General features: G+C 36.0%; 1 protein-coding gene across 2 annotated transcripts; it reads left to right on the top strand.

Moving 5' to 3' along the window:
• Nucleotides 1-7,128: 7,128 nt before the first annotated feature.
• LOC136220367 (serine/threonine-protein kinase 12-like) lies at nucleotides 7,129-16,484 on the top strand. Of its 2 annotated transcripts, none has more exons than XM_066008188.1 (12): nucleotides 7,129-7,723; nucleotides 8,608-8,844; nucleotides 9,324-9,398; nucleotides 9,702-9,782; nucleotides 9,893-9,987; nucleotides 10,226-10,346; nucleotides 10,425-10,504; nucleotides 12,392-12,454; nucleotides 12,997-13,106; nucleotides 13,193-13,278; nucleotides 14,072-14,163; nucleotides 16,213-16,484. In XM_066008188.1, the coding sequence occupies exons 1-12, from the start codon at nucleotides 7,694-7,696 to the stop codon at nucleotides 16,349-16,351; spliced, it is 1,209 nt and encodes a 402-aa protein (XP_065864260.1). In that variant the 5' UTR covers nucleotides 7,129-7,693; the 3' UTR covers nucleotides 16,352-16,484. The 2 variants fall into 2 exon arrangements, with proteins under 2 accessions (XP_065864260.1, XP_065864259.1); XM_066008187.1 differs by having other exon boundaries at nucleotides 14,072-14,190.
• Nucleotides 16,485-16,706: the final 222 nt, after the last annotated feature.

The raw sequence follows: 16,706 nt of genomic DNA, 5'->3' as shown, positions 1-16,706 counted from the left end.
CTAAACAAACACCTCGATGGTATAACCCGTTAACCAGAATACAAATTTCGAAGACTGGAAAAAGCATCACAAAGTTCATTGACAAAGGGTGATACGTTACACATACATTAAAAGCACATATGCAATACAGAAATCTAAAAACATCAATAGAAAACCAACATCCACTAAGGCAACACATTGGCATGGTCAGGGTTAGGGATAGCCTCATCATCCATCAAGTCTTGATGCACTGCTCGCCAATCCACACACTCATCAGTGTTATGTCCATTTTACTTATGATACAAGCACGCCTTACCAACATGAGTCACGCGGTGATTTGGGTTCGCCGGAACAGGCTCGAGATAACCCTGCCTGGCAAACTCAAGAAAAACCATGCTTCGAGGCTTCAGAGGGTCAACAAACGTCGGGCCGTACGGGCGAGACGGCGAAGCATGGCATCCCACTCGTGGATACTCAGATTCGAGAGGAAGGTTCGTCACCCTTTCCAGTTCATCGGCAATGAGCCTCTTAATCCACGAAGGATGCGGGTTCAACACAGGCGCGACTGTCACATCAGGGTTAAGAAAGCCAATACCATCTTGCGACCAAATCTTCTTTTCAGTCGAAGAAAACACACTAACAGCCACTTTGCATGAATCCGTCACCGACCCAGTATACGGAGTAAAACTCTCACTCTCCGTATTTATTTTTTGCGAATTAGCACCTTGCCTCATCCATACCGGAGAGGCATACCGGGCTTTTCGCTCCCCATCATGATCCCTAGTCGGCGGATAGTACACATAGGGATGTGGCATCACCGATATCGCCTTTTGCACTTCAAGCACTCTGGCAGGATCGACAATATCCTGAAGAGACATGACGAAAGAAGAAAAAGTCACAAAGCGACCAAAAAAGAATCCCAGCAAAGAAAAGCAACACAAAATAAACACAAAATCGGCTCCCATTTATAGCCCAAGAAGACAAGACATGAAAGACAGTTCAATAAAAGTAAACATCAGATCAATTGCAGAAATATGATGATAGAATTCAGAAAACTACTCCGCAAGATCTTCCAAGATCCAAAAAAGTATGATTACATCATTGCAAAAAGAAAACAAAAGAGGGATAAGCTATCTTCGCCTATTTTTTCTTCTTAAAACGCCCACAAAATTCGACAGCTTTCGCCTGGGCCTCTTTGTCGAAGACATCCGGAGAGAATACCACCTCTAGAGGAATAGCGTATCCGGCAGTGTGAGCAGCAACGATCTGCATCATCCGGTCCATCTTAACAAGTTTTTCTTCGCGCTGCCTGGCAAAAGCACGAAGGTCAGCAGCCTCTTTCCGAGCTGCCTCAAGGTCCCGACGAAGTCTCTCGTTCTCTGTCTGAGCGCTCGTCTTCTCCTCGGCCAACGAGACAAGCTGACGGGTCTTATCTACTAAACTCTCTTTGAGGCGACGAGTCCAGAGCACGGCCACCCTCAACAGCAACTTACGACAGCGCAGCTTTTCGGCATCGCGCGACAACGCCTGCAGCAGCTCGGTATTTTTCATCTTTTCCTCCGCCAGCTGATCGGACAAGCTGGCAATCTTTGTTTCATGACGCTCCAGCAACTCGCCAACACTAGCCAACTTTACACTCGCCACCTCCAGCTCGGCCACAGCACCTCGCAGACCCTACTCCATCTCCCAGAACACTTTCTCATCATTCACACATATGTCGAACACCATATTAGCATTCGCGGTGGCCTGCGAAACAAACAACACAATGGGACTCTAATCTTTAAATAAATCACAACATATTAAGGAAAACTTACCACACCAAGCGCCTACAAAGTCTCTATCCCCAGATTCATCTTCGATAACCCATCCATCCGAAATGACTCTCTAGGGACCCTGGCAACCCGCGCCATCGCCCACGCCAAGTCCGACGTCATCATGTCCGCATGCACCGACAGCCCCATAACGAACTCGCGAAACTTCGCTAGCTTCACATCCATCCTCTTCACCATCTCTGGATGATCTCCCACCCTGTCAACTAGGTCTGCCATCAACTGGGCCTCCTCCTCGGCACGTGTTCATTTTGAGCTCTCGCTAGCACCACCAACACCGTCATCCGCGACCAACCCTTCCTTCTCGCTCCCCATCACTTCTTTCCCTTTGCTTATTTTTTGCTTCCGGGACGACACAGCCTCAATCTGACCCTCACCAGCCAAACTATCTTCAAGCACAACCTCGGGTTCCTCCCCGGCCTTAATCAACTCGATTTCTTTCACGGGAAGCCCCTCGGGGACCTCTGCAGCCATATCCCCATCCTCAGCCGCGGATAGTACCCCACCCATACTATAGATCACCTGATTTGCATCTTCAAGCGATGAAAAGGACGCCAACAAGGCTGAAGCACCAGCAAAAGCTTCCTCAGTATTCTCGATACCAACACCAAACTCATCCGGATCAAAATCCATGCTCACCCGAGGATTCCCAGCACCTGTACAAAATAAACAACAAAGGAGTCAAAGATTTAGCAAATTTCCATGAAAAAACAGAATCACTATAACACCTAAACCACCCGCACGCCTCACCTACGACAGCAACGTTCACGGTTATCGACTCCAACTCGGCAAGTTCATCGACTGAGAAATTATACCCTTTTTTCCACTTCTCAAAGTCCGACGCCACCTAACCCCGCAGCTGAGCCATCCGCCACTAATTCCAGATGTAATAACCTGAGGCAAGGAAGTGATCGACGAGTTCGTCCACATCCTGTTTCTGATCCTTTCCCGCGGGCAAGGCTTTCAGATACTTCACCAACTGGGTCTCCGATTCCAACATCTCTTGAGGCCTCAGCCACCAACCAGAATCCATGGGATCCTCATTCCAGACTACTCGGAATGGAAAGTCCCCGTCCAGCTTCCGGACAAGCAGGAAGTGATGCCTAAATTCATTTACTTTATCTTTCAGACCCCCTATCACTTTGAATTTCTGATGAGAAAAGGTAACATGCTGAGATCGTGGTCCTTTATTCGCCCGGAAGAACTGATGAAATACAAGACTAGTTGCTAGAAATCCCGCTGACCGACACAAGGAGTAGAACTCGACCATCATCCGCCATCCGTTCGGGTGAATTTGGCCAGGACAAAGGTCGTATTCCTTCAGGACCTCCACGAAGAAAGGAAGAAGGGGGAGCCGCATCCCAGATTCAAACTGTTCCTTGTAAACCATCAGTTCATTGGCCCCACCCGCATGATGAGCATGATCCTCCTCGTCCAGTGCAGCCAATTCGTACGGCTGACCTATTCGATAAACCGCGGAGATAGAGGCTAAGTCTGCGGACACAATAATATTGTAGGCGTCCTCTACATCGAACGACTCTGGCCTCCTCGGACGCTCCACCCGCTCAAAGCGCCTACCATCGGTACCCGCCGCACCCGCTTGCCTCGTCCATAACTTGGCCCTCATGTCTTCGTATAATGTACCCAAATGACGAGTCGACATTATTAAACCATTCGGCACAACCACCACAACCTCAAGAGCACTAGGGCGTACACCACCAACAGGTCGTTCCCTACTCGGTACAGCTCTTCGCATGACCGACTTCTTCTTTTTCGCCTTTACAACAGGGGAACTACTTTCCCCTTCCAATTCTATCCGCCTTTTCCACTTCGAAGAGTGGGTCCGCGATGCGTCACGAAGCGTGAAATCACTCGGAGTAACAGGCGACAATCATCTGAAGGCTCCCCGGGAAGAACCCTTTGACATACTCCCTCTCCCCAAAGAAAATAGTAAAGCAAAGACAGAAATAGGAAGGTATGACTGACCTTCGAGAAAAGCAAGAGGAGAAACGGCCAGAAAAAGCTTCCCCAGGTGGCACGAGAAGCACTAAAATACCGGACACTCCAACTTACAGACGGTCGAACTCCACGGAGCGGCGACCCAACTTTCGCAAAAGATGGGATTCCAGTTGAAAGAGACGAGTCACCAAGAAAAATCGCAAACAGAAGATGAGAAGAAATCACTATCCCAATATTTATACTAGGGCAAAGAGTAAAGGAGCCGGCAAAGCACTCCCTCCAAGACATCTAGCGATGCGTGCAAGAGAGAGTAAATGTCGCATTTAATGCTACAACAGTAGCCCTTAAAGAACAGGCGTGGAAATTGAGGAATCTCTTCAATTTAAAACTGACCACTTTACGCTGCCGCCATTTCGCTAGTCGATCACGTTGCTTTATGGTACTCGCTCTGCCACTCGCATGAAATGCTTGCCATACCTGTTCGCGGGGGGGGGGGGGGGACTACTTTATTCAGAATATCACAAGGCCCAAGGAGCAAGGCCCATTAAACCATCTCAACTCACTATAAATACACCCAACATAGGGAAGGTAAAGACACTTTTGAACTCACTACTCAATCGGGTACCCTTTAAGCTCTTCGATTGTTTCCCTTTGGTAATCGTCCCGAACATCTAACTGTCTTGATCGTCGGAGTGTTCACAGGGACCGCTCCCCGCACAGAGATGATAGCCGAGAACCACGAGAACTCCCGAAGGCTGCCCAGATCACTGTAGTACATTCCCTAATTAGGTATTAATATTAATTATTAAATATCTATTTATATATTATACTATGTTTCTAACACATTAAAGGGCCAAACCCACATGGATATGAGACTTTCAAAAAGACCGTCCTTTTATCAAACCCTTGCATTGATTTACAATCACCGCGTCACTAATAACAGTAAAGTAATATTCAGAAATATTCACATGGACCTTAATGACCAAGTGAATTTGGTCATTCACCGTTAGATCCAGGCTTATTAAATCTAAGCCGCAGGATGTTTTGAATAACCATCTTAGGATTCTAATAAGCCTAGATCGAATGACCAAATACTGCATGGTCATTAAGGACCATGTGATCAAAACCGAGTAATATTACCCTTCATGATTCTAGTAGTATTTTTTAACTTATTCTACATTTTTATAATTTGACATCAAAATATATTCATGTAATCTATTTCAGTTCAGGTTAACCTTTAAAATCAGATGATGAAGCTATTCCTCCAACCTCAATATATTATAGGCCTAATGCTCCTCCAGCCCCCTTAATTTGTTCAAATCGGTCATTTTACCCCTCCAACTCATCGAATGTCCTATTTACCCCCCTTAACTCCATAGAAATGATATTTTCCACCCCCTTAACTTGTCCAAATTAGTCATTTTACCCCTCCTCAACTTATCTGAATGTTCTATTTACCACATCAACTCCATAAAAGTGGTATTTCTTACCCCTTATGATAATATTTACCCCTTAACTCCATAAAAGTGATATTTCTTACCCCTTTATAGTGCAAAATTAATACGCACTTATTCAAATGAGTTTGAAAATATATATTTTTAATATCAACTTTTTATTTTGTTTTCATTTGATAATTATATCGATCCTTCATGTATCTATTATAATAATATTGTATTACAATAATTAGATAATCAAAATTTAACTAGCAAAAAAAAGTTGAAAAGAGAAAGAATGAATAAAAGATACAAATAACAAGAACATTTTTTTTTTTTTGATAAAAAACAAGAACATTAATATAAACAAGTTAAATACATTATATGTAGGGAAAAGGTACCAAAATAGGCTTATGATTTTGGGAAAGTATCAATTTAGGTTACACGTACAAAATAGCACCAATATAGGTTTAACATTTAAAAAATGTATCAATTTAGGTCTCGATAACGGATTGTAAGGGGTGAGAAATACCACTTTTATGGAGTTAAGGGGGTAAATAAGACATTCTATGAGTTGGGGAGGGGGTAAATGGACAAGTTGAGGGGTGAAAAATACCACTTTTATGAAGTGAATGAGGTAAATAGGATATTCTATGAGTTGGAGGGATAAATTGACAAATTGAGGGGGTGAGAAATAACACTTTTATGGAGTTAAGAGGGTAAATAGGACATTCGATAAGTTGATGGGGTAAAATGACCAATTTGGACAAGTTAAAAGGGCCGGAGGAGTATTATTAGGCCTATATTATATTATTAAAAATATATAAATTTAGAATTAAAATTTTAATTTATATATATTTCTTAATTATTTTTAAATATAATTTTCAATTTCTATTTTTAAATAGAATTCATACGGTAGACTATGTGAGGTAGATTTGGATTTGATTTTTAAAATTGACCATGAATTTTCATAAATCAATAGCGACTGAATTTACTTGGAATAAACATTTTTATGTATAAACTCATCCCGACCCGAGAATAAGATTAGGTTTGCTTTTGACCGTGGACAATTAAATAATTTGAAGTATCATCCACCGATTCTCATTTAAATTAGATTTATTTATAGATCGGATTGAGTTCGGACTGAGTCCAAACCAAATCTAACTCGTTATTAATTTAGATAAGTTCGAACTAAGCTGATACTTAATATATAAATTAATTAATATTAATATAACAAGCTAATCCATTTTATTTTCATAAATTATAACCCCACCAAAAATAGGAGGGTTTAGTTGGGTATGGATTAGGCCGTGTCACATGTCATTTTTTCTTAACTCATTGGATACGGGTCTAAGAGGTCGGGCAAATACATAGACTCGTGAATAGTTTTAGCTTAAATATTATTCATAGATCATACTAGGACAGGTCCAACGGGTTTTAGGAAAACAATACTTAATCCAAATCCAACTCAGTTCGCTTTTATTTTAAACGGGTTTGGAGATATATGTGGTTTTTTAAGAATAAAAAATAAAATATAAACTTAAAAGTAAGTATTTTATTTGTAAATTAATAATTAATAGGATGAGTTGAATTGGATTGGTCTTGTAATTTTTATAAAATTTAATAAAAATCATAATTAGGTAGAAGATTACAACTAAATTATATTATTAAAATTGATTTAAAAAAAAAGATTTTTTTTTATATCACATGTTTTTATACCATAATTTAAAAATTTTAGATCTTAATTTATAAATTTTAAACCTTATAAAAATATATGTTAGACTCATAATTTATAAATCTTAATCTTTAAAATATATTTTAAAAAAAAATCTTTAAAATATAAAAATAATGATTTATAGATAATTTTAAAAAAATGAATTTCTATGTATTTTTTTTGGTTCAAACTTGATTCATTGGGACGGATCTGGTGCGCCGGGCGGGTACCCGCACCAGTGAGGAGGTCTTAAAGCTACATCTATGCCCTCACAGCTGCTTACGAAACGTTGTCGTTTAGTAAGTGAATCCCGCCTGCCCGCCAAATTTACAGACAAAATTGAAGGGAAATGAAAAACGAAAATGGCGTTTGGTTGGCGAGAAAATTTAATAAGTTAGGATTTTCTCGTTTTGTCAGCACCGAACGCGTAGTTGAGATTCATACTCCAATCTCCGCAGACGAAGAAATCCAAGCTGTTGATATTTGCAGAGGAAATCTCTCGAAGAGCTACAGACAAAATGATAGCATTGGTGAATCCGAATGGATGAGTACACATTTTGGAGTTTTATTATAATAATTACAGTCATCAAAATTTTATTAACTGCTACCATATTCAATAAAAGCTTGATTACTTTTACTTCACTGTTTCTTCAACGGGAGCAATTATACATACTATTTTTTCAATTCTCTTTTTGTTTATATCTTTTGAGATTATTCTGATATAATTTGATTTGATTTTTCTGGGCTGAGGTTTTACTTTCACTGGTTCTCTCCGATTCATGGAAATTTGCGGACCATCTCCACGTAAGGTACTTAATTTCTCTTTGTAGTATTTTCCGCTTACTTTTTCTTTCTTTTTGGATGTTTTACTTGAATGGAGAAGTGCTGTAGATGTTTACACCGATTATCTGTGTGATGATTTGCCAAAAAATGAAAAGCAATTATAAGAAATTTTCATTTTGATGATCTGCTGTGTGAAACTTTAAGGGGTTGTCTTTCTCTCGTAATTAAATTAACTGAATTCAGTCTTTTCATGGTTAGATTGTCTGCAAGGTCTATATTACTACTTAGTTAAGGATTTTTCATTTGTTAGTAAGATTAATTATGGTGAACAGTCTGTTTAGTACCATCAGAGATAAGAGATAGTTTGTGAATGCAAAAACTATGTTGCATGTAAAATCCTCTTCAGTAGGGTTTCATGTTCGTTTCCATTTCCAAATCTGTTTCCTGGCTATGTTATGATTATGAAGACTATGTTTTATAAATAACGTTTCCTGGAGTCCTTTTCTGATTCTGATTCTGATTCTGTGCAACATAGGCAGAAGACATTCTTATGTTTTATCTCATACTAGTATGGTGGGGTATTATTAGTTCTTTCTGTCATAACTACTGCCTTGGAAATGGTTGTCATGAAAAATTTGCTGTGAATGTACAACTTGCAGGAGATTTCTGGTTAATAGTTATGCAAAGCACATGATTGGGACATTTATGTTGTCTGATATTTGTATTTAGTCTAATTAGATTTTAGAATTTCAACATGCACCCAAGCAACAAGCTCATATATCTAAGTACACTTACTGCTTTATCTACAGAGATTAAATTTCCTTTACATTAAGAAATGAACATGAAATATATTTCTATTATTTTCTGTATGTTGCAAGCAAATGAATTTTCACCATTGGATATGTGGCAGAGGATGCATCAGCGAACAAATGACTCAGAAAGTCCATATAGGCTGCTCCATTGTTCCAGTAAGGGTGACAAATTTGGGGTGATGCAGGAGTTAGAAAAAGGTGTTGAGCCCAATTTTGCGGATTATGATAAGAGAACAGCTCTTCATTTAGCATCCTGCGAAGGCTGCACTGAGATAGTGGTCTTACTTCTTGAGAAAGGAGCTGATGTGAATTCTGCAGACCGGTGGGGTCGCACAGTAAGTTAATTGATTCTAAAAATGCATCCATAATTTTGTGCCATGTATGTTTTGTTGTCTAGCAGATGGCAAAACCAGTTAACAGGTCAATTCATTATACACTTCATCTTTTATCTACTTGCACCTTTTATGTGTTCCCTAATTACCATATCCACACCTCTAAGAAGTTCAAAGTTCAAATGTAAATCCTGAGAAAATCATTTCTGCTGGCTCCCTCTATATAATGATTAGGAAAAGAGATCCTGCAGGTTGACACCTTTTAATGTTCAAATTAGTTTGCTAATTTTTGATTTCTTGTCCAAATGTGCATCACTGTAAAAGAAGTTTCCTCTACTTGCTTAACATGTTAGTAATTGCTTATTTATGGCATGCAGCATTCTTGTTAGTTTCCTTTTCTCTCTCACATTAATTCACAAAAGAATATTTCGATGAATAATGATTATTGGTATACTTGCATATTGATATTTGAATTTTCCCAGCCATTGTCAGATGCTCGTAGCTCTGGTCATGAAGATATTTGCAAGATACTGGAAAATCGTGGTGGAATAGATCCGGTAATGCACATCGTATCTGAATATCAAATATCAAAATGCCTAATAACATCTTCTAATGCTATTATCACTTTATCAGTGACTCAATATTAAGAATTTGTTGTGTAAAAGCAAAAACCAAGTGTGACTTTGTTCAAAGTTATTGCATAAGTCTTTCTGTTACTCGTAAGTTACTATTAGCAGATACGCTTAGCTCTGTCAGTCAGAATTTGCTGGTGTATAACATGTATACATCTAATGGTACTTAATTCTTTCTACTTGAATTTTTTACTTTTTTGAGTCAAGTGAATCATTTTGGTTGGACAGGTAGGACTTGATTCCCACATGCCATGCTATGAGATTGATTGCGATGAAGTGGATATGGATGATGCAATACTTATTGGAGAAGTAATTCCTGTTTAAGCTAGAGAAGTTCCATTTGTGTATTTAACCTAGTTGCCTTTACATAGTTATTTTATTGGTAATAATACTCTGCTTTAAAATATCAATTCAAGCAGGGAGCATATGGTGAAGTATATTTAGTGAAATGGCGTGGTACAGAAGTAGCAGCCAAGACTATACGTTCCTCCATTGCATCAAATCCAAAAGTGAAGTGAGTCTCATAGTCTGGGCTCTAGAATTGTGTAACTAGCTCCCTCCTTTTCTCTCACACAAAAATAAACGCAAAAACACATGGGCAAGTTTATATTGAAAATCTATATCAATTATTATCTTAGAAATGTACAGCTTATAGCAAACAAGGATCCGCTAGGTCCGGAATTAAGTCTAATACAATATTGCTAAAGTATTGTGTCCTCGTTTTCTGTTTGCTATCATCTATCATTTCACAGGAAGACCTTTCTGAAGGAACTGGGCTTGTGGCAAAAGTTGCGCCACCCTAATATAGTTCAGTTTCTTGGTGTTTTGAAGCACTCTGATCGGTTAATATTCCTAACAGAATATCTTTGCAATGTAAGTTTTCTCATATTAAAGATGATAGTATAAATTAACACGAACTTCATTCCAATTTTACCCGTGCAAATATGCTAGGGAAGTTTGTATGACATTCTGAAAAGGAAGGGAAGACTTGATTCACAAACAGCAGTTTCCTATGCGTTAGATATTGCAAGGTAGAAGTTTATTCACTTGAAGTTTGAAAGATGTACTTTGTGGTCTCTAAATGAAGTTTGAAAGATGTACTTTTACTTGCTTGCTTGCTTGGCCTATACTGATTTTCTTTCTTTTTTGTCTGTAGACTGTTATTTTTACAACATATTGTTTAAAGTTTTGAGCTTGATATGGACAGTAAACATGAATACATATAGAAAACTTCATTAATCGACATATAGAACTTTAATTTAATAACATAAAACATATATATGTAAACAAAAGAACAAGTTCTCTGCAGAAATCAAGCACACATTTTTTTTCTGTCCTTTTTCATTTTCCCTGTCTTCCTCTCTTTCTTTCTGCCGACTCACCCTTTTCCAGTTTTACATTTTCCTTTTTATAGTAGTTACAACTGTTTGCATATATGATATGATGACAACCACATATTTTACTTCTTAGCATCTTCATCAAATCCAATAACCTTTTCTAGAATTTTCTCCATATTTTTAACACAAGAAATCTTCATCCATTTTAACACTCCCCTTGATGAGATGTTACTAGAATGAAGTTCAATTCTTCTTCTTGACCTATCTGCCTTCTCATCTTCCACTTGCTGCAACCCTCATAATGCAAAGATGATGGCAGATTCTTCTTCTCTTTAACTTCTCGCAATCAATTTCTGCAACCATACGGATTTCTTTTCCAGTAAATCATACCCATCATAGAACAAGTTTCCATTTCTAGCAGTTTTATAGACTTTCTGAGCTCCCTTCACCAACATCAATTTTCAGTTTAGAGAGATGCTGGTTTATCCATCCATTTTTTTTTGCGGTTGTTGGACATGTAAACTTCATGAACATAGGTTTAGCAGTTTAGAGACATGCTTGTTCTCTCCATAAGTTGCACCTTTAGGACTTGCTAAGGTCCTTTTCATAACCTGCTGTCTAAGACTTGCTTAGGTCTTTCCAATTGTTCATGAACATTATGTCAAAGATAAGAAGATCATGAAAAACACCATTAGAGTTGAAGAACCATCAAACATAACGATTGGAGCCCAACATATGGAACCATAAATGCAATCATTTCAGAAACACTCATCATAGAAACAAAAACACATGAACAAGACAACTTCAAAAACACGTCACAGGTACAATCGAGCTTGATATGAACAGAAAACATGATTAGAAATACGAGGAAGAAAACAGTGCAATAGCATAGATAAGACATAGTGCAAATACCATAAATAGAGATAGAAAATTTCAGTAATCAACATAAAACATTTATATGTAAACGAAAGATCTCTGCAGAAATCAAACACATTTTTTTTGTCATGTATTTTCTCTTCCTTTCTACTAACTCACCCTTTTCCTGTTTTACAATTTCTTTGTTATTGTAGAGTTACAACATTCTAAATAAATAGATGATGACAACCACATATTTTGCTTCTTAATACCTTCATCAACTCCAATAACCTTCTTTAGAATTTTCCCCATATATCTAACGACTAACATCAAAATTCTTCTCAATTTGAACATAAATTATGAGCATCTAAACTACACATGCTTACAAACATATATGATTATGACTCCTGAGAACTATCATTCATTGTTCACAAGAGCTTCAATTTTTAGAGTTCTGAATTCTTTTTCTGTTAAATTTACTAGAAAAAGGAGGATATTATTCTCCTTCCATAGACAGGGCATGATATTCAAGTACAATAAAGTAAGCTACTTCAAATTAATAGTAAGGCTTAGTTGAATTGAGTTGAGCATTTTGGAACCATTCTGATGATAAATATTGACACTTCTTTCCTTTTTCTGAATCTGAATTTGCATGCCGTGACTGTGTAGTTAACTAAATGGACTTTAACTCCAACTGTTTATCCATAATTAGTTACTAATTTGTAGAGGCATGAATTATCTGCATCAACACAAACCACATGCTATAATACACCGGGATTTGACACCAAGGTAAAATTCATATGATTATGTTGTATTATATATCAAAGCATCAAACCTTTTTCTGGTTATTTTCAATACTGCCCTCATATCTCTATTACTGGTAAGCAAGTAGTAGAAATGTAAATTTTTTTAGGATTTGCATTCATAGCTTCTAAATTATACTACTAAATATTATGATCCCTAAACTTCATTTCTTAATATATAAATCCTTGAACTTTACATAACTGTAATATGAAAGTCCAAATCAACAAACATCCATTCAAAACTTAACGAAATGATGAGGGTAAAATGACATGTATAGAAAAGAGTTAATGATGTAGTCAAACTTGTCAAGATCATCATTCATTAATCATTTTTATGGATTTTTGTTGATTTGGACTTTAATGTACAATAAAGCAAAGTTCACTGACTTTTATATCAAGTAATGAAGTTTAGAGGCAATAATGTTAGTAGCTCCATGGTTATGAGCTATGGATGGATATAGTTTACTCTAATTTTTTAAGAAAGAAAAAATAATTCTCACTGTTCTTAGTTCACTTTATCACTCCAAGGAACGTTCTGCAAGATGAATCTGGACACCTAAAGGTTACAGACTTTGGCTTAAGCAAGATTGCACAGGACAAGGATTCTGGCTATAAGATGACTGGAGGAACGGGTTCATGTAAGAATCTTCTTTGCTGATGAAGCAAAACTTTCTTATGTAAAGGTCATCTTTCTTATTCTAAAGATCTTTTATATCAATTTCAGATCGTTATATGGCACCTGAGGTTTATCGTCGAGAATCTTATGGGAAGAGTGTTGATGTCTTCTCTTTTGCTCTTATAGTGCATGAGGTAATGGAATCAAAATTTGGGAATTGTTTTTATTTGATAAATTCCAAGATGATCTATGTTGGACCGAAAACATCTATTCTTATAATTTTAAAAATTTATTGATATATTGATATATTTTTTTATTAGTATTATTTCTACGTTTTCGTTTCTTATACTTTTTATTTTTTACAAATATCGTTTCTCAGTTTCGTTTCTATATCTGTTTCCGTTTTCATTAGCATAGATGATAATCAATTACAATTCCATATACAACTTAAATAAAGGGTAAATTACACCCATATCCCCTCAACTTTGCCTTTACTTTTATAATGGCCCTCTTGAACTCTAAAACCGGACATTATGGTCCCTGGACGTTGCACTTTACTAGCATAACATCTTTTTTACTATTGACCATGTCAAAATGACAATTACAACATCAAAAGGAAAGTCCAAGAATTAAAGTTGTTTAGAACACATTTTTCATTTTTCTCTCTCCAAACAGTTACTTTCTATATCCTAATCAAACAAATTCTAAATAACATTAAAATAAAAAAGTTCAAGAATTAAAATTGCTTATAATATCATTTCCATATGCTTTCTGCGTGGTCATCTTGATCAAAGGTAAAAGGGTCATAATGTCAGTGAAGTGCAAAGTTCAATCCGGTTTTTACGTTCATGGATTATAATGAAAGTAATGACAAGGTTAAGGGACTATGGGTGCAATTTACCTCTTAAATAAATACAAGTTAGTATCTCTCTTGGTCAATCTCATTTATCATTTATCATTTATATTGTTGATTTGGCGAGTTTATAGATGTTCCAAGGGGGACCATCAAATAAAGCAGAGCTTGGTGAGCAAGTTGCAGACAAGAGGGCTTATGAAGATTCCCGGCCATCCCTATCCTCGTATGTGTATCCTGAATCCATTAAAAAGTGAGTTTCTATTAAACACCTTTCTGCAACCATGAGAAATCATCCACAGGCACCAAAATTACTGCAATTCTATATGATATGATTTTCAGAGACACGGTAATGAATAGAGAACTAAATTATGAAAGTATTTCTATGCTATAGGATTTTCTTGGAATTGAGTATCAATTTAGTTTTGTTGGCCAGTAATATCAATTTGGTTCAAAATTAAATTTTGGATTTTTAACATGACATTTGAGATAAAATTAATTCAAAATGATACGTTTCGTTATTAGGAAATTACATGTGTCAATTAACTACCGATTATATATTAATACATGTTATTTTTTGAGCGGATTTGACTCTAAATATCAAGTTTCTAAATTTTTTAAGATTAAATTGATGCTGCTAACTAACTTTAAAACCAAAAAACCAAATTGATCATACGACACTCTTAGCATCTTGAAGAGTGCTTTTGCCTTGAAGTCAAATGTCATTTGAATGGAGAGACTTGCGGAGAGGTTTTTGCCTTGGAGGGAGCATAGAGTATTTTAAAAGATAAGGTCTAAATTTACTTTATAATTTTTTTTTTTTGGAGAAGTGTTGATTTATTTATAGCGTATGAAATGATATAATTTTAATGTTTTTAAATTGATTTGATCATCATTCAACTGTCATATTAGATATTTTAAACAAATTTATCAATAAGCTGAATATTTTCGTGCATTTTGGCATTTTGTTTCTAATTTTTTGTGATTAACTTATATGTGACAAATTTAGTTGGCATTTTGATAGAGTTGTTTGCAATAGTATTAACACAATAAATATTATAGACATAATTGATATTTAGAAAATCCTTCAAATTTTTGTTAGATAGGATAAATTGATCTTATTTAAAAAATTTGGGGGGTTCATTTTTCATTTGTACATTAAAGTTAAGTATTCACTCCCCAAAAAATGATAGAGCAGATTTAACTTTAAAGAGATAAGGTACCAAAATGGCTTTAAGGTTTTTGGGAAGTATCAATTTAACCATAGCGTACAAAATGACACCATTTTAACCTCAAAGTTTGTGGAATGGTACCAATTTAATCCCGAATAACGGAATTTGACACCTCAACGTTTGTGAAATGGTACCAATTTAACTCAAAGCGCTGTTACCCAGGGCTAAATTACCGTTTCACAAATGTTGAGGCTAAAATTGTGCTATTTTGTACGTTGGGGCTAAATTAGTACTTCCCCAAAAACATTGAGGTCATTTGGTACTATCCTTATTTTAAAAAGGTGGGTTTTTTTTTTTTTTTATAGGGAGAATGTATTAAAATAGCCTAAAAGTTTCTAGGGAGAGCTAATTTGGCATGGACTTATAATTTCACTAACAAAAATTAACACATAAAATAAAGTGAATGAATGTGTTGTTAACACTGTTAATCATACAGTCTGACCCTCAAAATCACTGATAAATAATAAAGGTGGAAGTATGACTTTGCGCCTAGACAATATATTCATTTATGTGTTAATTTTTGTTAGCGAAACCGGAATCAACTTTAGAACAGAATTGCAAAACTTCTTTTCAATAATGCACTTAAAAAGGTCTAAACGTCAATGATTTCTTAATGCATATAGATAGTATGAATGGAGAAAAATATTCACTAGAATTCAAACAGATAATTTTCATTCCAAATTATTGTAATATTTATACCCATACAAAGGATTAAGATGCACAACTATATGCATAACGTTTCCAGAAAAGATAGAATCATTTGCAGACTGCATCATTTGACAAATGTTAAGAGTGAAATTATATTGTTTTGTACATTATTTTGATACTGATCGCTTTCTTATATAATGATGCGACATTAAAAAAGTAATTTCATAGGTTGGAATGTTAAAATGGATTAACATTCATGAAATAAAAATAAGAATTGTATAATGTGTCATGTTTTCATATCACTTGATTTATATATGATTGTATGTAACAAAAATATTTGACACGGGTCATATTAGAAATCGACAACTAACGCTTACTATTTATAACTTGATTAGGCTTCTTAGAGAGTGCTGGCATAAGAATCCAGAATGTAGACCTACATTTGAAGAGATAATTTCACAACTAGAGACAATTGAAGACGATATTCGACATAAGACTCCTATAGGTGGCTGCTGCAACTGTTATATCTTATAATTACCATCCTTAGTTTTTGTGTTTTTCACCTTATGGATTTTTCTTTTTCTTTCCTGAACCGTTCTTCTACGTGTAAAATCCTTTATATTTATATGACATTACTATTTATAACAAGGACTGAATTTTGTAAAAATGATTGATATAAATATATCTAGAAAGGAGATACAAGACTTTCAAGACATAAAAAGGAATCTAAAGTGTGGTGAATAAATGTGGCAATCTGTTGGAGAGCTTTCTTCTTAGTATGATAAGAATATATCTTTTCATCATAAAAAAGAAGAAGTTTATCCGGTTGGTGATCTGAATATCCCAGCAATCTAGCATACATTAAACATGAAGAGGAAAATTGATCAGG

The sequence above is a fragment of the Euphorbia lathyris genome, chromosome 2 (assembly GCF_963576675.1).
Source record: "Euphorbia lathyris chromosome 2, ddEupLath1.1, whole genome shotgun sequence".
NCBI lineage: Eukaryota > Viridiplantae > Streptophyta > Magnoliopsida > Malpighiales > Euphorbiaceae > Euphorbia > Euphorbia lathyris.
The sequence above is the reverse complement of the archived record's forward strand: the minus strand, read 5'-3'. Positions and strand labels throughout refer to the sequence as shown.

Coding starts and splice junctions, on each gene's coding strand:
- LOC136220367 (XM_066008187.1), top strand. CDS start 7,694: ATGGAAATTTGCGGACCATCTCCACGTAAG. Junction 12,455..12,996: donor CACCGGGATTTGACACCAAG/GTAAAATTCATA, acceptor TATCACTCCAAG/GAACGTTCTGCAAGATGAAT. Junction 13,107..13,192: donor GACTGGAGGAACGGGTTCAT/GTAAGAATCTTC, acceptor TATCAATTTCAG/ATCGTTATATGGCACCTGAG.